Below are 27,168 nucleotides of genomic sequence, written 5' to 3'. Positions count from 1 at the left end.
AACTCCACATATTCAGCAGTTTGGAGTAATTTATTGATGGGACCCACAGAGACGGGTCTTCACATTACAAATGATATGTTGATGCACAAACTTCAGAATGTGCACAGAGTGCCCCACTGATGGGGAAATAAATAGGTGGGTTTGGTGTAACAGTGGGAAGAGAGGAGAATCTGTCATGATACCACGTCCAACATAAAAACTCTCTGATCAGTTCATTCAAAGAAGAACGTTGACAGACTAAGAGGTACACAGCAGAGACCCCAAACGTGACCCAGAGTGATGACTGCAGCAGGTTTATGATGCCAAACCCAGGAAAAAGCCACCAACAAAGCCACTGGACAAGACGATGTTTCTCTTTATGAAGTCTGTAGCCTGTGCAGGAGAGGGGAAAAACAGCTCTCATCAATTTAAAAACAAACAAACAAACAAGCAGAATTATCTTGCAGTAATGGAGAGAAGAAACAAAAACAATGATTCCCAAAGTGTGGGCTGCAGCCCCCTGGAGACGAGGACAGGTACTGCAGGTTGACCAAGATAAGTCATTAAAAAGTCCAACTTTCAATTTCTTGATCAAGTTTAAAATTATTTCAAAAATAATAATAATGAATTCCATCCATCCAGCCATTTGCTATTACCTGCTTACTCCAAATAAGGGTCAGAGGGGGGCTGGAGCCTATCCCAGCACTCATAGGGTGTGAGGTGGGGTACACCCGGGACAGGACGCCAGTCTGTCACAGGGCTACATACAGACAAACAAACACATTCACACCCGTACGCACACCTACGGACAATCCACCTAACAGACGTGTCTTTGGATGTGGGAGGAAGCCGGAGCACCCGGAGAGAACCCACGCAAACACAGGCTGAACATGCAAACTCCACACAGAAAAGCCACAGGTGAGAATCGAACCTACAACCTTGCTGTGAAGCAACAGTGCTGCCAAATAAGAATACATTTATATATATACATATATATAAATATATATATATACACACACACACATACGTGGTGTGTCCATAAAGTAACGGTCCTTTTTATTTTTTTAAAAAACTATATGGATTTCATTCATGTTTTATGTCAGACATGCTTGAACCCTCGTGCGCATGCGTGAGTTTTTCCACGCCTGTCGGTGACGTCATTCGCCTGTGAGCACGCCTTGTGGAAGGAGTGGTCCCGCCCCCTCGGAAAGGACTTTTTTTCCATCAGAATTTTTTCAGAAGCTGTTAGAGACTGGCACCTGGAAACCATTCGAAAAATTGATCTGGCTTTCGATGAAAGCTTTTACGGGCTTCACAGAGAATAAGGACTTTAACTACAGCTTTAAAGACCCCTTTAAGGATGGTCGGTGCGCCACGCTCCGAGCTACGACGTCGCGGCACAAACCACTGGATCATTTCTAAGCTGATGGCTCTGTGGATACGAGACCGTCGTGTGCTCTTTCTCTGGTTATCACAAGAGCTGGACATCAGCCATTTAACGGCAGATTTCACTTTTAACAAGAGATTTTGTCATGGAAAGCCGCGCGGAGGCTTCGCGCGTCACGACCGATTCACTGATGAAGCGAGACAAAGGAACACCTCTGTTTCGGAGTGTTAGAGGACAAGTTTGGACATGCCTATCTCGGCTTTCAGTGCTTACCAGTCGAGTGAGTACAAGAGAACTTGTGGAGAGAAAAAACTCCCCAAAAACTCCTTTAACAGTGGAATGTGCCGAAAAAGTGCTGATGTCCAGGCCTTCTGCCTTTTTTCGTGGAAGTCAGACGACGTCCCGGCTCAACAAAGCCTTCACGATGGAAATGATCTGGTTGTTTCTGCGGGGTTTCAGCCTGTCGATCGGCGCTCGGAGTGCGCCGCGCTCTCAGACACTGTGGGCGGTCTTTAAACCGGCTGGAGCACTCCTTAACCTGTGTAATCCCCATAAAATCGTCGCTGAAAGCCATATGAATTTTCCGAATGGTGTCCAGCTGGAGGTCTCTCACAGTTTCTGAAAAAATTTGATGCAGCAAAGCTCCAAATCATTCAGACATTTATTCGCAATAAAAATCAGACGAGAGGGGTGGACCACTGCTCACACAAAGCCTGCTCACAGGAGAATGATGCAACTGACAGGCGTGACAAAAATCACGCATGCGCACGAAGGTTCAAGCTTGGCTGATGCAATCACACGTGATTCAAATCCATATGGTTTTTGCAAAAAATAAAAAGGTCAGATACTTTTCTAACAGACCTCGTATATATATATATATATATATATATACACACATATATATATACACACACATACACACATATATATACACACACATACATACACATACATATATACACATATACACATACATATATACACATATACACATACATTATATACATACATACATATACATACACATACATATATACATATACATTCTATACATATACATACACATACATTATATACATACATACACTCAACAAAAATATAAACGCAACACTTTTGGTTTTGCTCCAATTTTGTATGAGATGAACTCAAAGATCTAAAACTTTTTCCACATACACAATATCACCATTTCTCTCAAATATTGTTCACAAACCAGTCTAAATCTGTGATAGTGAGCACTTCTCCTTTGCTGAGATAATCCATCCCACCTCACAGGTGTGCCATATCAAGATGCTGATTAGACACCATGATTAGTGCACAGGTGTGCCTTAGACTGCCCACAATAAAAGGCCACTCTGAAAGGTGCAATTTTATCACACAGCACAATGCCACAGATGTCGCAAGATTTGAGGGAGCGTGCAGTTGGCATGCTGACAGCAGGAATGTCAACCAGAGCTGTTGCTCGTGTATTGAATGTTCATGTCTCTACCATAAGCCGTCTCCAAAGTCGTTTCAGAGAATTTGGCAGTACATCCAACCAGCCTCACAACCGCAGACCACGTGTAACCACACCAGCCCAGGACCTCCACATCCAGCATGTTCACCTCCAAGATCGTCTGAGACCAGCCACTCGGACAGCTGCTGAAACAATCGGTTTGCATAACCAAAGAATGTCTGTACAAACTGTCAGAAACCGTCTCAGGGAAGCTCATCCGCATGCTCGTCGTCCTCATCGGGGTCTCGACCTGACTCCAGTTCGTCGTCGTAACCGACTTGAGTGGGCAAATGCTCACATTCGCTGGCGTTTGGCACATTGGAGAGGTGTTCTCTTCACGGATGATGCGAAGGAGATGTGTTGCACTGCATGAGGCAAATGGTGGTCACACCAGATACTGACTGGTATCCCCCCCCCCAATAAAACAAAACTGCACCTTTCAGAGTGGCCTTTTATTGTGGACAGTCTAAGGCACACCTGTGCACTAATCATGGTGTCTAATCAGCATCTTGGTATGGCACACCTGTGAGGTGGGATGGATTATCTCAGCAAAGGAGAAGTGCTCACTATCACAGATTTCGACTGGTTTGTGAACAATATTTGAGGGAAATGGTGATATTGTGTATGTGGAAAAAGTTTTAGATCTTTGAGTTCATCTCATACAAAATGGGAGCAAAACCAAAAGTGTTGCATTTATATTTTTGTTGAGTATGTATGTATATACATATATATATATATATACATATATATATATATATACACACACACACGAGCTGGGCAACGATTACAAATTTTAATCGCATGATTTCCATGATTAATTGCGATTAATCGCATCGTTATATGCAAAATCCAAAAATGAATTCAAAAGTAGTGTATAGCACAATTTCATTTGAAATTATCTGCCATATGAATGAAAGTGCCATAACGTTTGTTCTGCAAACACTTAATAACAGCATTTTGTTTATGCATTTGCAGTTAAATAAAAATAAATTATGGTTACCCAGTGATGTCCAGTAGTCCCCAATGAGAGCAACAGCGGGTGCATGTTGTAAAGTTGTGGCTTTTGCAGTCCTCTCCTTTATGGTGCGTCCTGAGGGAATCTCATACATGCCGTCATTTGTTGTGATTCTCAGAATGTCTCTCAGACCAACGTCTTCCACAACACTAATCGGCCTGCAGTCTGTAGCACTCCATTTTGCTGTTGCATTTGCGAGCTTCTCTTGCCTTCAACTATAGTTCTTACACACGCTGCATCTAACGTAGTCATCCGAAGCCTCGCGCCGCAGTTTGTTTTGTTGAATGATTTGCTGGCATCAGCTGTGTGTGCTGCATTTAGGTGATATTTAAGACTCAAAGTACTCCGCTGACAAGAAAATGCAGCTTTGCAGTGGCTGCAAATAGCTTTGGTTCTGTCGACTACACCGTCTGGAAGCACTTTAAAATGAAAAAGACCATATAAAAGTCCTGTCCCCGTCTCCATGTTGGTTGGTTTATCCGCCAATTCATTTGTTTAACATGCAATAAAAAAAATTGTTAGCGTTAATTAATTAACACGATAATAACGAGTTAACTTGCCCAGCCCTAATTTTATATATATATATATATATATATATATATATATATATATATATATATATACACACACACACACACTACCTCGTGCTGGGTAATCGGGAGAATCGGGAGTTTTCCTGGTGGGCTGTTCCAACCTGGGGCATTGTGAGGGGGTGTTAATGTATGCATACATATATGACCACCACTAACTGTTAGGCTACACAGCAAGACACTTGAGCTGCTGTATCTTAAAGAGAAGACATTAAGTGTTTACAATCACGAAAATTCACAAGATAATAACTTAAAACTGCTTCTTTTGCAACGCGGTTATCTTTTCCAAAGCCTAAGGTAGGGACATACCATTACACGTTTAACACCCCTATGCTTTCATTACAGTTAGTTCAGTCCAACCAATCCCTGTGCGCCCAGATGGGACTTGCGCTACCCGTGAGTGAAAAGATGGACAGAAAAAAGCCAGGTGGAGCTGACAAAGCTAGATTAAGAAAAGCTTTGGAGGAAGATGCTGCCAAGTGTGCAAAGCTCACAGATATTTTTCAAGACAGAGCGAAGAGGAAAATGGTAAATAAGGCATGCAGCCTGTTATGCCGGATGTCATCCGTATCAACATTTGTAGTACAGTACCACCTCTTCCAGGTACTTACAGACTTCACTGACTTAAGCCGGGCATACACTGTACGATACTTTCAATCGTACTTGGCTCCAGCTCAAACTGTGTGCCAAAACCGCAGGGTTTAAAAGTTCAGAGCGCACGATTCATGGTCTCACATTGTACACCAGCCTTAGGTGGTGTACTGGTGAGTTAACAATACCGTTCTTGTTTTAACTAAGGCTGGGCTTACACTGTGCGATTTTTGGCCCTTTTTCAGCCGATTTTTCACTCGTGCGAGAATTTTTTGGATCGTGCAGAGTTTCAGCTTAATCGTGCGTCCTGCATCGTGCAGTCTACATGGAGTAACGAGCATCTCACGACCACCTCCCGATGGGGAATCATATGGTCGGATAAAAATCAAACCTGTTTGATATTTTGGTCGACCATCGTGACTCGTGAGGGTTCCGTGCTGTTGAAGCAGCGCTACAAGCATCTACGCGCTGATTACCTCAAGCACTATGCATGAGCAAACACTAGAGAGAGCAAACAGTGCTCTCATGTAAAGTCTTGTGTTTTTTTTATTGCGTTCCCTCGCAATAACTTAATATCATATTTAAGTTCATGCCTATCATCGCGCACAGTGAGTGGAATCAGGTGGGGGGAGAATGAACGTATATGCGCACGCACACACAGCAGACAACAACAGGATTTACGACAGATGAGCACAGCTGTAAGACTCCGTATGAAATATAGTTTATTTATACACCAGTGTAAGTAGCAACACCTGTTATTGTTTTCTTTTTTTATCGTCCTCTCATGAATCATGTTGCTGTCTGCTGTGTGCGCGCGCATATGCTCTCAGTCTCCCCCCAACTGATTTCACTCACTGTGCGCGCTGATAGGCATGAAATAAATTTTTTTTTAAAAGAAAAAAAAGCTTCTGTTACGTTTTGCTTCCCAACATGTGCTTTTGAACGTACAATGTGAACAGTCAGATCGCATCAGAGCATCGGGCCGTACAGTGTGAGACCATGAATCGTGTGCTATGAACTTTTAAACCCTGCGGTTTTGTCGCACAGTTTGAGCTGGAGCCAAGTACAACGATTGAAAATATCGTACAGTCTATGCCCAGCTTAACTAACTTTTACTTTCTATTATAAGCCACCCAATTTTCACAGTCACTCAGCACCACAGCAGAACTCTTATTACCTCTGTGCGCTAGCAGTTTGTGGGCCGGTTGGATATGAAACTCCCGGGCTGAAAAATGTCCCCAGCACGCCCCTGCACACACATACACCCACCACCACCACTATGCACCATGTAAAAAAAAAATAAATAAATAAAATAACAGGTGTAGGATTTCTAACCATACACTAGAGGGCACTGCTGGTTTGCAAACGACAAAAAATTGTACATTTTTAAACTGAACAGATAGAATCCATTTAAGAAATGCTGATTTGCTCTTTCACCACATTTCACTCATATGAATGAGAAGCTTTGGTCCAGATACCTTTACCTCCTCAATGAATGTGTTTAGTTCAGGCGCTGCTTTGTTTGCCCTCTTCTTTAAGTGTTTCTTGGCTTTGTTCACGTCCTTCTCCACCTTCTTCCAGTCCACCTGCACGTAACCAGTGTGATTGGCAATCTGTGGAAAAACAATGGCAATTCATCTTTCACAACCCATTCTGAAAGAGTCATATTCCTAGGCTTTGAAAGCTCAGTACATGCTTAAGGTACAGCCTTGGCCTGTGGGCCTAAAGAGCCCATCCCCTCCAGTTTCACAGAAGTCAAAAGCAATAAACGCTGCCACCTTGTAACTCACCAAAATAAATACGAGGTCTGTTAGAAAAGTATCCGACCTTTTTATTTTTTTCAAAAACCTGATGGATTTGAATCACGTGTGATTGCATGAGCCAACCTTAGTGCGCATGCGTGAATTTTTTCACGCCTGTCGATTGCGTCATTTGCTTGTAATCAGCCTTTGTGTGAGGATGGGTGTAGTCTCTCGTCGGATTTTCTTTGCAAGAAAAATGGTGGAACAACTGGAGCAGCGCTACTGCATCAAGTTTTGCCAGAAAATGGGCGACAGCCAGGTAGAAACCATTTGGATTATTCAGACGGCTTTCGGTGACGATCCTATGGGCATCACACAGATTAAGGAGCGGTACAACCGGTTTAAAGACGTCCGCACAATGGTGGAGTGCGAGTCGTGCGCCGGTCGGCCATCAACATGCTGAAATGACCAGATCATTTCCAAAGTGAACGCTGTGGTGATGCGGGACCGTCGTGTGACTATCCGAGAAATTGCGGAAGAGGTGGACATCAGCACTTTTTCGGCACATTCCACTGTGACAGAAGATTTGGCCATGAAAAGAGTTGCAGCGAAATTCATGCCGATGGCTTCGGCACGAAGCTGCTCACAAGACATGCTGGACTCTGAAAAATAATGCCCACCTCTTCCACCGTTCGGAAGATTCAGACGGCTTTCGGTGGCTTTTCAGTCGTGTGACTATCCGAGAAATTGTGGAAGAGGTGGGCATGTCACAACATGTCCTGTGAGACTTGAACACAAAGGCGCTTTTGCTCCGCCATCAGCTTCGTGCACACGTGATTCAAATCCGTCAGGTTTTTGAAAAAAAAAAATAAAAAGGACGGATACTTTTCTAACAGACCTCGTATAACTATGATGAGTTCAAACTCATTAAAATCTGGTGCTTTGCAGACTCAATATGCCATAGACATGTCTGCCACCTCCTGCAGGGCTAGTTGTCAATGGATGGATGGTGGATTAGGAGCAGGTGTGGCTGTAAGTGACCCAGACAGTTTCCATACAGCAATGTACTAAATCAGAGCAATAAACTTACTTTCTGATCTTTCACAGCAGTTACGCAAAAATAAATAAATAAATAAAGTTAAATAATACAGTCAAACCTTCGCACGCACCCTGTGGAAAGGATTTTGTAGGACTGTAAATGCAAAAGGGACCAAGGGAGATTGTCAAGCAAGGCACACAGTAAATGGAGTCTAAGAGAGAGACTGCTTTTGTAGGAATTTACCAAATAAAAACTCTGGCCAGACCAGAAGCATTTTTCAATAATGCAAACATCAAAGTGAAATAAATGTCCATTTATTTGAACGTCAATCAGTTTGGCGCCTCCACAGTGCTTTGATTACAGCTTCCCCCTTACACCATCTTCAGTGGAGTAACTGTTCTTTTGGAAGTGATTTGACAGTGCAAATGGGATTATTTTTTGATCTTCTTGGCAGTCATCTGACAGCAGCACAATGTTAAAAACTTGTGTCAAACTGCCTGTTGTTCAGCATCAACATTAGCATCAGAGCTTTTGTCTGACCCAGTGTGCACATGAACCCAGAGATCAGCCAGTGATGACTGCTGGGATTCTGACAAATATATTGTTTGCACTCATGCAAATGAAAACAGACACTAGCCTTTTGATATTCTTTAATAAGCTTATGTGATTAAAGAAAAATTAATGTGATATGCGCACTCACTGGTAAAAGTGATAAATTTACAAGCTATGAAGTTTTTAAACCGATGATCAAGCTTTGCGGGACTATAGTAGGATTAGCCTACATAAAATAATGACCATATTACGTTACCTGATTTTTTGCATTTGAGTACCTCATGTAATGTGCAATGCACCGAGCGATTTGAGTGGTCACCTATTTTTTTTTTTTTTATATATACTTCGTCATCCCTTTATGCCATTGATGTCATTGGACTGGAACATTTGTTAGCCTCAGCGTAATAATCCACTAAAGAATATACATCTGTCCCAAATGGAAAGACTATTATCTGCACAGCAATAAAGGTATCCGAGTTGTACTTACGATTCTTCAATATTCTAATTTGCAATAACAGAAAAAAAAAAAAAAACAGGATTTGACAAATTATTACAAAACTACCCGATTGCCCGCCCCAGGGTGGGTTTGATTCAGAGACTGAATTGAAAACTTCATCTTCACCAACAAAGCTATCACCTCCCACCCATCCTGGATTCCAGAGAACTGTTAGGGAGCAACTAAAGCTAGTCCTACCTCAAGAAGACATACCTGCTGCTGCTGCTACTACTACTACTACTACTACTACTACTACTACTACTTGCAAAAATGAAGAGGTGAAAAGTTTAAAGGAAAAAAGAAGAGAATAGAAAAGAATAACACCAAACTTTTAGTACACTTGCTGATGATGATGCAGCACAAAAATGTCTCTCCCATTTAGTACTACTACGACTACCACTAAAGTATGCAGTAGCCTACACCATTTCCCCCTATGTCAAAGTATGTGTGTGCCAAGGTTGACTCAATTCCAAGGTGCTGTTTGGACAGCAGAGGGACACATGTACAGACACCCACCTACCTACACACACACGTTTCGTATATATAGAAGCTTGACTTAGCAATTAAAAGGATTATAGTAAGTCATGTTTCCACAGTAAAGTTAAGTATTTGACTGGAAAAATAAAGTCCTATAGCTGACATCCATCTTAGAATTACAGGCTATGAAATAATATCAGCAAAAGTTAGTTATTCTGAGATATTGTACCAATAACAAAGAAACCCGTTAACAATAACTTAGAGTCATGAAGATAAGGAAATTTTGGTCTTGAATGAAAAGAAACTGTCCAATGTTTGACAGAATATTTTAAAATACATAATTGTTGGATTAAATTACAACATGAATAGCATCAGTTAATTAAAAAAAATGGCCTTTGCCAAAATCATGTAGAGTACAAAAAAAGAGAAGGAGCAAAACTCATCTGAGCTCATACCTTTTTTATTAGTATTATTATTAGTTTTAACAAGGTGAGAAAGTGACAAGAATAATTTGTATTGATAACCCTTTCTGGATAAATACAGTCATCCTACACACTGACCAGACTTCATTCATGTCAGCGGTCCTGATAAAACAGATGTTTGGAAACATTCGGGATGAACGCACTGTATTCCAGAGCTGTGGATTTTTGGCCAAGCTGGCTACGCATGCACTTTGAGCACAACGGTGGGTCACTGGGCTCACAGCTGCACAGTGAACAGATGACGGATACTTTGTTCTGAATGTTAACAGAAGTTCTGATTTGATTCAGAAGTGCTTGAACCCGTTGTCTGTGTGAGGCTTTTTTCTTTTGTTTTGTTTTAAACTGACTGCGTGAATGCAGAGCTGTGGCATTTCTTCCAGATGGTGATTTTTTTTATTGCAGCTGCATCAAAATGAACACAGTTATCACCTTAAAATCAACTCATAACACAAAATCACATTCATGTAAACTTCGCAATTAATCCGCAGTTCACGTGTTGAACTGTGGGGGCGCAGTACATACAGATCAACCGTGATCTGTTACAGTAAACAGCAGAAATCTGTGATTCTGCAGAAATTTGACATCTGACTTTAAATGACCTCAGATTTGACCTTGGCATGACCTTTCTTTCTAGAGCATGGTAAACCGAGTTTATCCATCAAGACTGATTGAAACTATTGTTTGCATTTTGAAGCTATCGCTACAGACAGTAGATAATGAGCTGAGTTGCACTTGGTCATACACCTATGACCTTGACATGATGTGCATTGCTAGAGGACGGTCCACTGAATTTAACCACCAAGTCTGATTGAAATTGCTCTTTGAGTTTGGACAGACAGACAAGGCCATTTTAATGGCTTCTTTCTGTTTTGGGGTGAGGCTAATGATGATGCCCTTTTTTTTTCCATTTCTAAAGCCTAGGTCTAGTGCCCACCAAAGTCCCGTCTGCTTGTAGTGAATGATAGCACCCTAATATATACAAAGCTAACACTTCAAAAACATCTTCATTAATCTATTCAAATCTACTATTTTCATTCATATCCTGATGCGTCCCAATCCAGTGCTCCAAATCTAATCAATTAGGACTCTTTCCAGCCCATTGATGGAGTCGACCAGTCACTGTTAACGTAAGCTACATGCAAAATGGCAACAAGAAAGTTTGAAGAGTGCAACATAACAGAGCACTGCAAAGGAGTTAGCATCCAGATGGCCATCTGAAGTGTCCCTGAAGAGCCAAATCGCACACAATGCTGGTCTTTCTGCTGCAGAGAGGAGACCAGCTGAACACCATGCTGAGGCTCTTCAGTCAGTCAATAACGATGGCAAAATGTGATTCTGACTAACAACAGCGTGTGTGGAGTAACCAGTTTATACAGTAAACACTGTTTGGCTGTTCTTGCCTGTAACAGGAGGAATCCTCCACCAACAGCAGTGGCAGCGATCTTCCCGACTCTCTGGAAGAGGTAACCAGCACACCTGCACATGTGGCGAGAAAGGCTTCCTTAAATAATCAAAGAAATAAAACACGCACACATGTGCAATAACCAGTGGATAAGGGCAGTAAAAAACATTTTATTTTTATTATTATTCTGTAAGCAACATGCACCACTTTGTGTTTTGGACTTTCTGCTGGCAGCAAAGATAAAGAGAGGCTGTAATTTAAGCAAATATTAGCGTTACAAAAAGCAGACTGGGTTTTTGCTTCTACCTGGTGAACGAAGGGTGGGAAAAAATGAGAAAGGCACTCAGAGAGCACATACCTAACCTCTGCTATAATCCATGAACATCTCCCAAACATTCTTATGGCACTTTTCTACTGTTCGACTCTACCCGCCTTTTTTCTCCAAACCTTTTGGCCAAACCTGGTACTTCATACCTGGCCCTGCTCTTGGAATCCCCCCCCCCCCACACACACACGTCAGTTGGAGCGGGTATGAATGTGACTGGGACATCTGTAATGTGGTACGATGTGCTGTCTGAATCCAGACTGTTCCGATATTTCCACTGTTTTGATTTTGTGTTTGTAGTTAAGTTACATTAGTGTTGTCACGTCAGGTGTCGGAGGTTAGAAGCAAAAGTGTCAGAAACCTGACTCCACCTTCTTAGTGGATAAAGTAATAAATTATCATTATTACTCCTGCCAAACACATGCACTCCAAGTTAATTTCCTGTTTTTTGGATTGCTTTTAAATTATATAATTTTCTTTGGATGAACCAAAAAGAAAAGGGTTAAAAACCCATCACAACACTTAAAACAAGAGCAATCAGAGATTTCTAACATCCGCCAATCCAGATGACCTCCAAAATGCAGCAGAGTCTTTCATGCCCTAATGTCTATCTGCGGTGCAAATTTGGTGAGAATCCGTGAAGTAGTTTTGAAGTAATCCTTCAAAGCCTATATGTAGTGAAATCTTGATCTAGAATCTGCATCCAGATCACCTCCAAAATTCTGTGTAGTTTTTCATGCCCTAATATCTATCTGTGGTGCAAATTTGGTGAGAATCTGTTTAGTTGTTTTGAAGTAATACAACCCCAATTCCAATGAAGTTGGGACGCTGTGTTCTTGAGCCCACGCGGTAAGATCCTTGACACAATGATGTCCTATTTTAATGCAGTGCCGCCTGAGGGATCGAAGGTCATGGGCATTCAATGTTGGTTTTCGGCCTTGCCACTTACGTGTAGAAAGTTCTCCAGATTCTCTGGATGTTCTGATTATATTATGGACTGTAGATGATGGAATACCTAATTTCCTTGCAATGGAATGTTGAGAAACATTGTTCTTCAACTGTTGGACTATTTTTTCACGCAGCTGTTCATAAAGTGGTGATCCTCGCCCCATCTTTGCTTGTGAATGGCTGAACCTTTTGGGGATGCTCCTTTAGTGTCCTCAGTTCCCAAATGAGTATTGAGTGTTGTTAGAAGGTGATATAACACAGTGGTAAACATACCACTGCCCCAGCTTTTATGAAATGTGTTGCAGGCATCCATTTCAAAATGAGCAAATATTTGCACAAAAACAATAAAGTTTATCAACATTAAATATCTTGTCTTTGTGGTGTATTCAATTGAATATAAGTTGAAGAGGATTTGCAAATCACTGTATTCTGTTTTTATTTACATTCCACACATCCCAACTTCATTTGAATTGGGGTTGTACTTCAAAACCTATATAAAGGGAAACCTTGATCCAGAATCCGGATCACCTACAAAATTTGGAGTTTTCCATGGCCTAATATCTATCTGTGGTGAAAATTTGGTGAGAATCCATGAAGTAGTTATGACGTAATTCTTCAAAGCCTATATAAAGTGAAACTAGGTGTCGGATCTGGATCCAGATTTCCATGACCTAATATGTATCTATGTTGAAAATTTTGTCAAAATCCGTGCAGTAGTTTTGATCTTGCTAACAGACAGACAAATAAATAAATACCAGTGATTTTCTTATGTCCTTGGCCAACGCAAAAATAAATAAATCAGAATAACAGGGATTAGACTGCAGTGTTTTAGGCCTGTGAGAACCCTGATCCTCATGTCTTACCATCCACTCACTCCTCCCATCACAAGCTGTGTGGCCACAGAATACTTCTCTGCAATCGGACCAGAGTTGTTCCCAAACACCCGACTCCACCACTGGTGCCTCCGGGCATATTCAGTCAGGTCCACTACCTCGTACATCTCGTCTTCACTCTCTGGCTCATCCTGGCCTCCTACGAAGTCAAAGGTGTATGAATGCATATTTAAGTATCAATACTCTACAAAGACTGCAAAGATGGACAAACGTAATAATTTGACTCCTGAATCTGATAACGCGTTAACTTGGTCACAGTGCACGCAAAACATTGAGAACACTTGTGTCCAATAAGATGGCGCCAACATTTAATTACATTAAAAGTTATTAAATCCACTGCCACAAATCAGAAGACTTTGGTAAGATCGCTGCATGTAGAACGGTCCTCTAAGCTGATTGCTGGGCTGCAACTACAATTGCAGAGGGCTTGCACTTGAGCAAATATTTGCACAAAAACAAAAACGTTTATCAGTTTGAACATTAAATATCTTGTCTTTGTGCTGTATTCAATTGAATATAGGTTGAAGAGGATTAGCAAATCATTGTATTCTGTTTTTATTTACATTTCACACAACATCCCAACTTCAATGGAATTGGGGTTGTCATTAAACCAAACTTTATCTTTGAGATCCACTTGAGAACCAGTGATTTAAATCACTGCAGTTTAAATAAATCCCTGCCTGGCTTCTACCAATATGTTCAGTGTAGCATCAGGAGGATTAAGACTCTGGATAGGTGCTATGGGAACATAAGAGATGCCTACACAGCCAGAGTCAGACCCCCTCTTGGCAATTCGGACCATAATGTAGTCCAGCTTCTCCCCACCTATCGATCAGCATTTAAATCTAGTAAACCTGAGGTCCACTCTGTTAAACTGTGGTCTGCTGACAAGATAGAGGAGCTGAAAGGATGTTTCTTGTGTACAGATTGGGACATTTTTTTTCCAAAACGCGGATATCAATAATGCCACAGAGGCAATTACTGGTTACATCTCTTTCTGTGTGGACGCAATCATTCCCCAAAAGATTATTAAGAAATACCCAAATAATAAATCGTATGTCACACGGGAAATACGGGAATGTATTAATAGGAAGAAAGCAGCTTTTAAATCAAGGGACTTTGCAGGGTTTAGGGTCGCACAAAAAGACCTGAACCAGAAGATGAGAGATGCTCGACGGCAGCATAAGGAGCACACAGAACGGGACCTTTCCAGAGCGAACAATAAGAGACTGTGGGATTCTATTCGGGGCATGACAAACATGGACACAAAAAGGAAACCTGTAATTGACAATAATGAATTTGCAAAAGCCAATGAGCTAAATGATTTTTATTTGCGTTTTGAGTATGATAATCAGGAAAAGTGCAGGGAAATTTTAAAAGAGATTAGGTGTAATTTGCATGAGGACAGAATTTTAATTGACTCACAATCAGTTACTCAAGTTTTTAAATCAATGTATACTAATAAAGCTACAGGGCCAGACAATATGTCTGCTTTTCTTTTAAAAACATTTGCAGAGGAGCTCACTCCAGCTTGGCATCAACTCTTCCAGCTCTCTATTGATACTTATTCAGTACCTGAGCTTTGGAAGAGATCAGTTATTATTCCAGTTTCCAAGAAATCATGCCCCCAAGTGAATAATGATTTTCGGCCAGTGGCCCTAACCTCTAATGTAATGAAAGCATTGGAGAAACTGTTAATTCAGCTTACTGTAGAGGTGGAGCCACACTTGGATCAGTATCAGTTTGCGTACAAAAGGAAGCGGAGTACGAGTGATGCCATTTTAACTATAATGAACTTGGTTTTAAAGCATCTTGAGAGTTCTTCTGCATATGCCAAATTAGTTTTTATTGATTTTAGTTCTGCTTTTAACTGTATCCGGTCACATAGCCTTCTTCAAAAAATGATTCAGTTGAATGTGAACCCTTTTTTAATTAAGTGGTATCATTCTTTTTTGACAAACAGGTCACAGCAGGTGAAGGTCAATTCTGTCTGCTCTGATATTGCATTAAGTAGCACTGGTGCCCCTCAGGGCTGTGTTAGTTCACCTTTTTTATTTACACTGTATACCAATGACTGCATCAGCTATCAGCCAAACCAGTATGTTGTTAAATTTTCAGATGACACTGTAATACTCAGTCTGCTGAACACTAGTAATAATTCACGTTGTCACAAATCTGGACTGGACAGGTTTGTGAACTGGTGTGATGTCCATCAATTGCAGATTAATGTTAATAAAACAGTGGAGATGTTGGTGGACCCTCGGGCTGTTGAAGACTGTAGTGTGGTCACCATACATGGACGTAACATTGAACAGGTGGATTCGTGTAAATATCTGGGGGTTTATATCGATAATAACTTAAGCTGGCACATGCAAGTGTCAAGTGTTTGCGCCCGAATCCACCAGCGTTTGCACTTTCTTCGTCGACTCTGACTGTTTGGTGTATGTAGGAATATTATGCTGATTTTCTACAGAGCAACGATTGAGTCTGTGTTACGGTATGGTATTACTAGCTGGTTTTGTAATTTAACGGTTACATCAAAAACTCAAATATTAAATCTGATTAAGATAGCTGGCAAAATCATGGGTATGGTGGTACCTGTAACTCCCCAAGAGTTGTTTGAACAGGCAGTTCTCAGATGTGCTGACAATATTTTAACAGATAAGTCTCATGTTCTGCACTCTGAATATACTTTACTTAACTCAGGAAGGAGGTACAGGGTTCCTCTTTGTAAATACAAATCGATATATTCATTTATTCCATTATCAGTGAAGCTCATAAATCAGCAGATAGTTCAGGGAAGATAGCTTAAGGGTATGTATTGTGGAATTTGCACAAAGATATTAATAATGTTGTGTATTTATATTTTATCCTTTGACTTACTATGTTGTTGTTTTTAATGTATGGGTGCTATGTACTGGATGTGTTGTTGTGTAGCAGACTCTGTCCAAGGCAAATTTCTCCTTAGGGAGACAAGCTAAATAAGTGGATCTCAAAGATAAAGTTTGGTTTAATGACAAGGTGGAAATGACAAAGTTTAGCTTGCCATACATGGATAACTACTATTGGTCTATCAGCAGCAATGTCATTTAGTTTGATATCCCCATTTGTTTACCAGCAGAGTTCTAATTATACCAAAATATCTGTCATTCCCATGATGTCTAATTTTGATGGGCTGTCAGAACTATTATTTATTTAGTAGGTAACCACTAAATTGACTAATTTCCCTCTCAAAGCCAACTATATAACAATCTAACCCTGAGGATCATTGCCCAGTGAGGAAACAACTTGAAACAAGGATTCAAAATAAAATGTCTTGTCTGTCAAAAATCTCCTCTCTGGAAATGGAGTGCATTTCAAACTCAAGTATCAGTGTTATGTGAATGATATTTTTTTGTTTTTAAGAGGTAATTACCATCTGTGATGCCACAAAAGACGGAGTACCTGGCAAGGTGCTCAGAGCATGTGTCAACCAGCTCGCCCGCACCTTCACCAGGATCTTCAACCTCTCTCTGGACCAAGCAGTCATCCCGTCCTGCCTGAAAACCTCCACCATAATCCCGGTGCCGAAGAAGTCTCCCATCACCAGCATGAATGATTACTGCCCGGTGGCCCTCACTCCGGTAATCATGAAGTGCTTTGAGAGACTGGTTCTTCAGCACATCAAGGACCACCTCCCCCCAGACCTCAACCCTCACCAGTTTGCATACAGGGCAAACAGATCCACAGAGGATGCCATCGCCGTAGCTCTCCACTCTGCTCTAAACCACCTGGAGCAGCTGCAGAGCTACGTCCGAATGCTCTTTGTGGATTATAGTTCTGCCTTCAACACAATAATCCCGGACAGACTCACCACAAAACTGGACACTCTCAGCTTCCACCCTCTCACATGCGCCTGGATTAAAGACTTTCTTTCCAACCATCCCCAGACTGTGAGACTCGGCCCCCACCTCTCCTCCACCCGCACGCTGAGCATCGGCTCTCCACAGGGCTGCATGCTGAGCCCCCTCTACTGCCTCTACACCTACAACTGCAGACCAGCCCACAAGAACAACCTTATCAGACGATACCACAGTGGTCGGTCTCATCTCCGGAGGTGATGAGGCTGCCTATAGAGAGGAGATCCGGCAGCTGGCAGCCTGGTGCTCAGAGAACAACCTCGCTCTGAACACTAGGAAGACCAGAGAGATCATCATTGACTTCAGGAAACACTGCACCAACCCTGCCCCCCTTCTCATCAACGGCGAGCGTGTGGAAAGGATCCACACCTTCAGGTATCTCGGCGTTTTCATCTCAGACTGCATCTCCTGGTCCAACAACATCTCCTCTATCCTTAAGAAGACTCAGCAGCGGCTACACTTCCTGAGAGTCCTCAGGAAGTACAACCTCAACACCGACCTGCTGCTGGCCTTCTACCGCTCATCCATTGAGAGCCTGCTGACATACTGCATCACAGTATGGTTTGGCAGCTCCACCGCTGCTGACAGGGAGAGAATGCAGAGGGTTGTTAAGGCAGCACAGAAGATCATCGGCCGCCCTCTCCCCTCCCTGTTGGACATTTACACCTCCCACTGCCTCAGCAGAGCCAAAGCGATCTCCAAAGACTGCTTTCACCCTGGCTCTGCCCTGTTTGACCTGATGCCTTCAGGGAGGCACTACAAAACAGACTGAAAAACAGTTTCTTTCCCAAAGCCATAACCACATTGAACTCTAGCATGCACTGATCCTCCTCGTGCAAGCCTAACCATGTGCAATAACCCAATCACCCATGGACAATATACATTTCTGTGCAATATATTTATATCCTAGCCACACCTTGCATTAGTGTCAATTGTATATATATATATATATATATATATATATTTTTTTTTTCCTTACATTGTTGAATTTTTCATTATATCTTGTTTTTGATACATATTCTTGCACTATTTTTTTCTTCTTTTTTTTTTTCACCATTTTTATTCTATTTTATTGCACTGCAACTGGATGGCCCTAATCTCGTACTAACGTATAATGACAATAAAAGGCATTCTGATTCTGAAAAGGACGTATTCCTAATTCGCTCAAATGTCTTTAATATTGGGGTATAACTCTCCATCTGTCAAAAACTGTTCTGTCTGGAAATGCTTACTATTCACTATTTGAGGATGCAGAAACACACTAACAGTTGTATACTCCGAGTACATACTTACTATCAACTGTTTTTTAGTAGATAGTATATATGGGTAATTTGCACTCATCTTAGTCTGTATAATTTACACAACAATTATCTTAGTCAAAAAAGTCCTCTCCGGAAAGGTGGTACTTGTTATTTTCATTCTTGAAATAAATATATACACAAACATCTGACAGGTTTGAAACTTTGGACATTTAAGTACCTCAGTCAGCAGTTAGATGGATGAATAACACCCACTTTAAATTAGAATATTACTTAAGACCAACACAAAAAAGGATTTTTAGAAATGTTGGCCAACTGAAAAGTATGGAAAAATATGAGCATGTACAGCACTCTATACGTAGTTGGGGCTCCTTTTGCCTGAATTACCGCAGCAATGCGGCGTGGCATGGAGTCGATCAGTCTGTGGCACTGCTCAGGTGGTATGAGAGCCCAGGTTGCTCTGATAGTGGCCTTCAGCTCTTCTGCATTGTTGGGTCTGGTGTGTCGCATCTTCCTCTTCACAATACCCCATAGATTTTCTATGGTGTTAAGGTCAGGCGAGTTTGCTGGCCAGTTAAGAACAGGGATACCATGGTCCTTAAACCAGGTACTGATAGCTTTGGCACTGTGTGCAGGTGCCAAGTCCTGTTGGAAAATGAAATTTGCATCTCCATAAAGTTGGTCAGCAGCAGGAAGCATGAAGTGTTCTACAACTTCCTGGTAGATGGCTGCGTTGACCTTGGACCTCAGAAAACACAGTGGACCAACACCAGCAGATGACATGGCACCCCAAACCATCACTGACTGTGGAAACTTTACACTGGACCTCAAGCAACGTGGATTCTGTGCCTCTCCGCTCTTCCTCCAGACTCTGGGACCTTGATTTCCAAAGGAAATGCAAAATTTATTTTCATCAGAGACCATAACTTTGGACCACTCAGCAGCAGTCCAGTCCTTTTTGTCTTTAGCCCAGGCAAGTGTGCCACCAGCTGTCTTCAATATTGAACCTTTTCACAATATTCCAATTTTCTGGGACACTGAATTTGGGATTTTCATTAGCTGTCAGTTATAATCATCAAAATTAAAAGAAATAAACATTTGAAATATGTCAGTCTGTGTGTAATGAATAAATATAATATACAAGTTTCAGCAACTCTGTGGATTTCTGATAGCTGCGAATCTCTCTCAGTGCCATGGTGCCGGGCCTGTAACGGTGAGGCTTCTTCACACTACCGGTAGCCGGAGCGCTCTTCCGGGTGGCTTTGGTAGGCATCTGCTTCCTCTGAGTTTTTCTTCCGGTGGATTTACGGGCAGTCTGCTTGGTTCTGGCCATATTAAAGCTTCAGATCTGTTCTGCCTATTCTGCTGAGTCAGGTCTCTCTGTGTCGCTTAGAAAGCTCGTAACACTCCATTCCTTGATGCATAATAACTGCTGGCAGCTTGTAAAATGAGCAACCTGCCTCTTTTTTATCACCTCTCTTTGAACAACCGAGCACAGCACAAAAGTTGACCATTGTTGAAGCTTCTGCAATTGTTCGGCAAATGCATGTAGTGTATCGCAGCGGCCACGACATCATAATCCAAAATGGCCATGGGGCACAAAAATCACGTGACCGATACGTCACATGAAAACTCTTTATTTATACACGTTCAAGTTCAAGTTTATTCAATTCAAGGAAAGAGCTTTGCAAAAAAATAAATAAAATAAACCTGATTTCTCAGCCAATCAACCCATGCAACTGAAAGGGTGTAGGTAGAAGCAAAGCTTATATACACCTACCCCTTTTACCTCAGCAACTTTTACTTATCACAACAAAACAAAACAAAGTGAACAGAACAGCAAAACACAGACATCTTAAAATAATCAATAAACTCAAATTCCTCATCATATCCAGAACAATAACAGCACACATTGCATAATAAAATAATAATAGTAAGTCAGTCTCTTCGGTTGCTCCCTTGTTTTTGCACTCGGGGTCGCCACAGCAAATCCAAGGTGGATCTGCATGTTGAATTGACACAGGTTTTACGCCGGATGCCCTTCCTGACGCAACTCCACATTACATGGAGAAATGTGGCAGGGGTGGGATTTGAACCCAGAACCTTCTGCACTGAAACCAAGCGCATTAACCACTTGGCCACCACCCCTGCCTCGCATAATAAAATAATAATAATAATACTACAAAATCAATAACTTAATTATCCATACTTTAACCAACAGCTATATAGTCCTTCAAACATGAATTGAATTTTCAGAGAATTTAGACAATTTTCACATATTCAGAGAACATCACTTCCTTATATCGGCGTTTAAACTGATTGACAGTTGGACATCGCTTGAGTTCCTTTGCCAGTTTATTCCATATTTTAGGGGCACAAGTAGAAAAACAAAAGCCTTTCCTGGTCATCTGAGTGCCAGCAATTTTAAAATGATACAAGCCCCTTAAATAATATTTCCCTCTCTCTCCATGAAAAATTCTTGATTTCTGAGGGGCAGTTGCTTATTTTTCACTTTATACATTAATTGCACAGTCTTAAACGTAATCATACCGTGAAGTTTTAATTTCAGATTTAATAAACAATGAATGGGTGTGATCTCGATAACCTACATTGTGAATCGTTCTTATGCTCTTTTTTGAAGAATGAATAATGATTGCAATGTAGTTTTAGAATTATTGCCCCAAACTTCAGCACAGTAAGCCAAGTAGGGAGCAACCAATGAACAATAATGAGTATGAAGTACTTTGCAATCACGAACATGGCTTACCTTATTTAGTACTGCAATACGTTTTGACACTTTCTTTTGAATATGTTGAATTTGAGCTTTCCCATTAATTCTTTCATCAATAATAACACCTATAAGAACTTATTAAATTTAGTGATAATTTATTAATTATCAAACCATCTTTAACTTTATCATTCCAATATGTAAATCGGACAATAAATGCTGCAGATTTTCTCCTAAACAAAACAGGTTTGTATCATCTGCAAAAAGAACTGCCTTAAACAGATCCGAAACTTAACATAAATCATTAATGTACAGAATAAATAATTTTGGTCCCAACACAAAACCCTGAGGAAGCCCACAAACAATGTCCAGATATGAAGAACTGCAATCAAGTTTTCATTGTCATGTAGTATTTTTCCAAAGTATGATTTTTTTTTTACAATTCCGCATGACAGTTAATTTATTTTTAAAATCCTTATATTTAATCTCTGCCTCTCTTGATTTAGTTTTAATGAATTCTTTGTACAGCATTTTTTTCTTGCAAGCCTTCTGAAGACCTTTAGTTATTCATTGATGAGCTTTATATTTATTCTTGTTACTATACTGTATAACTGGACAATTTTTGTTGTATATATTGAGAAATATGTTTTCAAATTCTGAATATGCCAAATTAGCATCCTGTTTTGCATAAATGGGATTTCCATTCTGTAAAAGTAAATCATGTTTTAAGGCAGTGATAGCTTTTTCAGATTCCAAATGCTTACAATATTGTATTTTCTCAGTACATTTTTTTTATTTAAGTTTAGATCAATTATTGTAAAAATTGGTAAATGGTCACTGATATGGAGCTAAATCAAGGCCAAATGTTTTGTAATCTGAAAATAAAAAAGATTGAAAAAATACATTTTGAAACTGAAAATTAAAGTTTTGTAATCTGAAAATAAAAGATTGAAAAAATAAATTTTGAAACTGAAAATTCAGTGTTTGTTCTTGAATTTTATAATCAATTAAAAAGTATTATAAAAAATAAGTGTAAGATATATATTTTTCAGTTTAAATAAATTTTTGATTCAGCTCTAATTTTTTGATCAAATAATTTATTTTCATTCAAATTTCTTTTTTTCACCTTCAGATTTTTTTTCACTTTCAGATCTTATTTTTTCAGTTTCAAACTTTTGGCGTGGGAGGGCGTGGCTTCGATTGAGAGGGGCGTGGAATTGTGAGTGACAGGAGAGCAATCAGTCCTCACATGATGCTGCTTTCAGGAAACGTGGGTACTTTGATAGATAATGACTCTGCTTCCGTCTCCGTCGTTTATTTACTACATGGCTGGCGCGTGAAAGAAAATAGAGAGAATGAAAGCTTATTACGAGGCTTTAAACCCTCGAGATAAAACTGTTTATTGTGATCGATGTGTAGCAGTTGGTTCAGTGGTTCCGTATGTTGTACGGGACAGTGAATTTAATGACGATGTAACAAAGTTGACCGCCCGTAAATCCAAATCCAAAGCCGCCCGGAAGAGCGCTCCGGCTACCGGCGGTGTGAAGAAGCCCCACCGTTACAGGCCCGGCGCTAAGAGAGATCCGCCGCTACCAGAAATCCACCGAGCTGCTGACCAGGTCAGCCTCGCCGGCCTCCTGCAGAGCATCACAGCGGAGCTCTGAAAGAGGAGTTCCATCTTGAAGTCCTGAGCGATTTCTCTCACCAGGTGCTGGAAGGGCAGTTTGTGGATCAGCAGCTCGGTGGATTTCTGGTAAAGGCGAGGCTTCTTCACACCCACGGTAGCCGGAACGCTCTTCCGGGCGGCTTTGGATTTCCGGGCGGTTTGTTTGGTTGTGGCCATATTAAAGCTTCCTTCAGATCTGCTGAGCCAGGTCTCTCTGTGTGTCACTTAAAAAGCTCATAACAGTCCACTGCTTGATGCACAATAACTGCTGAAAGCCTGTAAAATGAGCGACCTGCCTCATTTTCATGCGGCGATGCTGCGCTGTGTTCACGGTCTTGTGTGGATTTGGGACACATCGGTTTTTTAGGTATAGGTGTTAAACTTTACAATTTTGCACATTTTCCAGTTTTTAAACATCAAAAATGACCAAGAGTGTTCTAGAATTACTTGTAATGGACATCTTTAGCATCACCTTATTTACAGGTATCAAGACAATACAGTGGAGAGAAAGCGTTAAGTCATTATCTATCAAAGTACCCACGTTTCCTGAAAGCAACATCATGTGAGGACAGATTGCTCTCCTGTCACTCACAATTCCACGCCCCTCTCAATCGAAGCCACGCCCTCCCACGCCAGAACGGGCCAAAAGTTTGAAACTGAAAAAATAAGATCTGAAGGTGAAAAAAAGATCTGAAAGTGAAAAAAAGAAATTTGAATGAAAATAAGTTATTTGATCAAAAAAAAAACTACAGAGCTGAATCAAAAATTTATTTAAACTGAAAAATATATATCTTACACTTATTTTTATTTTGATAATACTTTTTAAATGATTCCTTTTTTATTTTCAGATTACAAAACTTTAATTTTCAGTTTCAAAATTTATTTTTTCAATCTTTTTTATTTTCAGATTACAAAACTTTTGGCCTTGATTTAATAAGCCAGTGTTTTGGCATCAATATCATTTGTAAATACATTATCAATGAGAGTAGCTGAATGTGACGTTATTCTTGAAGGCCTAGTGATTTTTGGATATAAATTTAAATTGTACATAGTATTAATGAAATCCTCTGTCACTTTATACTGATGCGGATTTAAAAGATCAATATTTATATCTCGACAAACAAATACTTGTTTGTTATACATCTGTGAAAAGAATTTCTCAATCCATTTTTGAAACTCTTCAATTTTACAGCCCGGAGTTCTACATATGCAACTAATAATTACATTTTTACCTTTTCCATGCATATTTCAATTGTCATTTATTCCAACAGATTTTCCAAGGCCATTGTCAAATGATCTTATATATATATATATATATATATACACATATACACACACACACACCCTTCTTGCTGCTAGTGTCCGAGAGTTACCAAACGAATTTCGCTGTATGATGACAATAGAGGGTTTTCAATCACGTGACCGATTTGCTGCAGGACAGGTGCTGTCTCCATTCTGGATTACAGGGAGGCTGGGGCGTGATAGAAAAATGGAGAGAATGTACGGTTATTACGATGCTTTAAATCCTCGAGATAAAGCTATTTATCGTGACAGATGTGTAGCAGTTGGTTCAGTGGATCCATATCTTATACCAGATAGTGAATTTAGTGGTGATGTAAGGAACTGGCCGACAGTGTTACACTGCAATATTGTGAACTAGGAAGCTGCCCCACAGGTCAGCCTCGTCGGCCTCCTGCAGAGCATCACAGCGGAGACCGAAAGCGGAGGTCGTCTTGAAGTTCTGAGTGATTTCTCTCACCAGGCGCTAGAAGGGCAGCTTGTGGATCAGCAGCTCGGTGCTCGAGGACCACAATGTAAATAAGCATCCGTATTGGAAGCGTTCTTGTGTAATCCTCGGCAGTATTTTTATGTACAGACGGTTGCCCAGTTCCGGATCACCTTTTTTAAAGTCCCTCTATACGGAGCCATCGTGCAACTGAATGTCCTTTAATTGTGTATTGTTGTATTGGGTATTTGGATGTTATTTAGCTGAAAAAGTCTGGGTGGAGTAGCGCTTCTACTTAAAAGTGTGAAGCCACATTATGTGTGGTGCAAACATTTGCCAGAAATGGATCACTTTGCCTGGTTCTGGATCACGACACACTGTGTCACTATGGGGGCATTCCTGGCATCTGGCTGGAGCCCTTCTAATGCAGAATGATACACTGTGCTCAAGAATGTGTTTTGAACACAAAATGATATAAATTATACTTATTAAATGAGAATTTACTTATAGTTTCGAAAGGCGCCGTTATACTTTTTACGAGCAAAAAATTGAAGTGTGGAGGTGAGACTTCTCCCGAATTAAAAAGTAAAAGCCCACACATCCACATGACTCACGAGTACTGACACAAGGCTGCTGCTTCAGTGATCTGCAACCGATCTAAATGCGCGCAGCAATTAAACAGCAAGACATAACACACTGACATTTTCTACCCAAGTAAGTATTTTCCCACTCTAGAAACAAAAACACCTAATGGCTAACTCACCTCTGCAAGGTTTTAGAGATCGTTACTTTAAAACTTGCAGGAATGAGTCAGAAAAAGCGTGCACACTGCAGACACCGGGATGTTTTGATTCCTCTGCTGATCACAAGGACGGCTGGATCCGGTCGAGCTTGTGGTCGTTTGTAGACAAACCAATCTTTCCATTGGTACCAAGTATTAGCTTATTCGTGCTGATTACGAGAAACGGCGGCGCAAAAACTACAGCAGTGATCCAGAACTGGCAATGATCTGGAACTGGGCAAGTGACTGTATTCTTATATAATTTTATTGCCGAATAAAATAAGATAAAATTCTGGGGGCAGTGGATTTCTCTCAGCGCCACGGTGCCGTGAGGCTTCTTCACACCGACGTTGAAGCTTCTGCAATTGTTCGCCAAATGCACGTAGCGTATCACAGCGGCCACCGCGTCGTAATCCAGAATGGCCGCGGGACACAAAATGACGTGACCGATACGTCACATGAAAACCCTTTATAAACTCTCTATTAGCCGGCCATATTATAATTGCAAAAACGGAAAAAAAAGCACCATGACCACTATGTTCATTCTGAAAGGCTGCCTTTCGAATGATTCAGTTTATCTGTGTATTTTAACAGCCTGTGTAAAACCAGGTTACTTTGACACTGTTCTAGAAACAGTCAAGCTAATGCGAAGCATTAGCCTCAAATGGCTTCCAAGCCAACATTTAACACACGGAAACTCCCCTGTTTAGACTTTCAACAAAACCGAAAGCAATGTTATCGCACAAACTCCAAAGCGAAAGAAAGAAGCCATGTTAAACTCCTCCACAGCGTCCGTGTTTCTAAATCACCAACCTCCTCTCTGATCCGCCATCGCCATTTTGAAAACTACGCGACACCAGGATGTTGACAACGCTATAAGCCCCGCCCACCGCCACGTCAGTCAAAATGCTTTTACGTTTGGACGCTGAAGTTGGTTTCCGAGTCAGTGCCAGTTTTTCACATTTTACAGCTGTGAAAATGCGTTTGGCATTTTAAATAAAGCCTTAACATTGTCTGAAGTGCACTTATACATCTGTGAAAGCTTTATTACCTCCGCCAAGGAGGTTATGTTTTCGGTTGAGTTTGTTTGTCTGTCTGTTTCTCAGCAGGATAACTCAAAAGGTTTTGAACGGATTTTGATGAAATTTTGTGGAGTGGTTGCAAATGACAAGAGGAACAAGTGGTTAAATTTTAGTGGTGATCCGGATCACGATCAGGATTCTTCACCATTGCGGGATAGGGGGAAATTGACATTCTAGTTTCTAACTCCACAAAAACAAGGCAGAAAGGCTTGAAAAAAATTAGGGTGTAACATAGTCAAATGTTCTATCAAACAAAGTTTGGTGATGATTGGATCCGGATTCCGGATCTGGTGATCCAGAATCAGGGGCGTAGGCAGAAATCATAAAACGGGTGGGCCCAGAAAAAAATCAGACGGGCCCAACTTTTGGGGTTGTAGGTAAGGTGTAGGTATTATAATACACACACATCTCAGCCAACTGCACAGACGCTGTGTGCACAGTTACACAGACGCAAAGTGTCAGACACAAGCACCCCATGGACAATGCAAGCAGCAACGCAACGCTTAGTCATGTAAAGTCCTTTAAAATAAAAATTCAAAATATATCCGCAACATGTCAGTCAACATGGATGTTCTGGTGGACGTTTTTATCCGATTAACAGTAGAAAACAGCGAAAA

At 40.8% G+C, this 27,168-nt stretch overlaps 1 protein-coding gene across 3 annotated transcripts; it reads right to left on the bottom strand.

Moving 5' to 3' along the window:
* Positions 1-7: 7 nt before the first annotated feature.
* Positions 8-26,347, bottom strand: LOC117514778 (FUN14 domain-containing protein 1). Of its 3 annotated transcripts, none has more exons than XM_034175382.1 (5): positions 26,283-26,347; positions 13,381-13,549; positions 11,243-11,318; positions 6,533-6,667; positions 8-372 (listed from the first exon to the last, which is right to left on the bottom strand). In XM_034175382.1, exons 1-5 carry the CDS (start codon positions 26,305-26,307, stop codon positions 295-297), a joined length of 483 nt encoding a protein of 160 aa, XP_034031273.1. In that variant the 5' UTR covers positions 26,308-26,347; the 3' UTR covers positions 8-294. The 3 variants fall into 3 exon arrangements, with proteins under 3 accessions (XP_034031273.1, XP_034031261.1, XP_034031267.1); XM_034175370.1 differs by lacking the exon at positions 26,283-26,347 and adding an exon at positions 16,855-17,017; XM_034175376.1 differs by lacking the exon at positions 26,283-26,347 and adding an exon at positions 16,855-17,017 and having other exon boundaries at positions 229-372; positions 6,539-6,667.
* Positions 26,348-27,168: the final 821 nt, after the last annotated feature.

Source organism: Thalassophryne amazonica, chromosome 1, assembly GCF_902500255.1.
Source record: "Thalassophryne amazonica chromosome 1, fThaAma1.1, whole genome shotgun sequence".
Taxonomy (NCBI): Eukaryota; Metazoa; Chordata; class Actinopteri; order Batrachoidiformes; family Batrachoididae; genus Thalassophryne; species Thalassophryne amazonica.
This window is presented reverse-complemented; position numbering and strand designations above follow the sequence as displayed.

Bases quoted from the DNA above. Each gene is read 5' to 3' on its own strand.
- LOC117514778 (XM_034175370.1), bottom strand. From the start codon at position 17,002: ATGCTGGTGATGGGAGACTTCTTCGGCACCGGGATTATGGTGGAGGTT. The intron at 13,550-16,854 runs GTACTCCGTCTT...TTGACTTCGTAG, and splicing joins TGCTCTGAGCACCTTGCCAG to GAGGCCAGGATGAGCCAGAG. The intron at 373-6,532 runs GTATCTGGACCA...TCTCCTGCACAG, and splicing joins CATTCATTGAGGAGGTAAAG to GCTACAGACTTCATAAAGAG.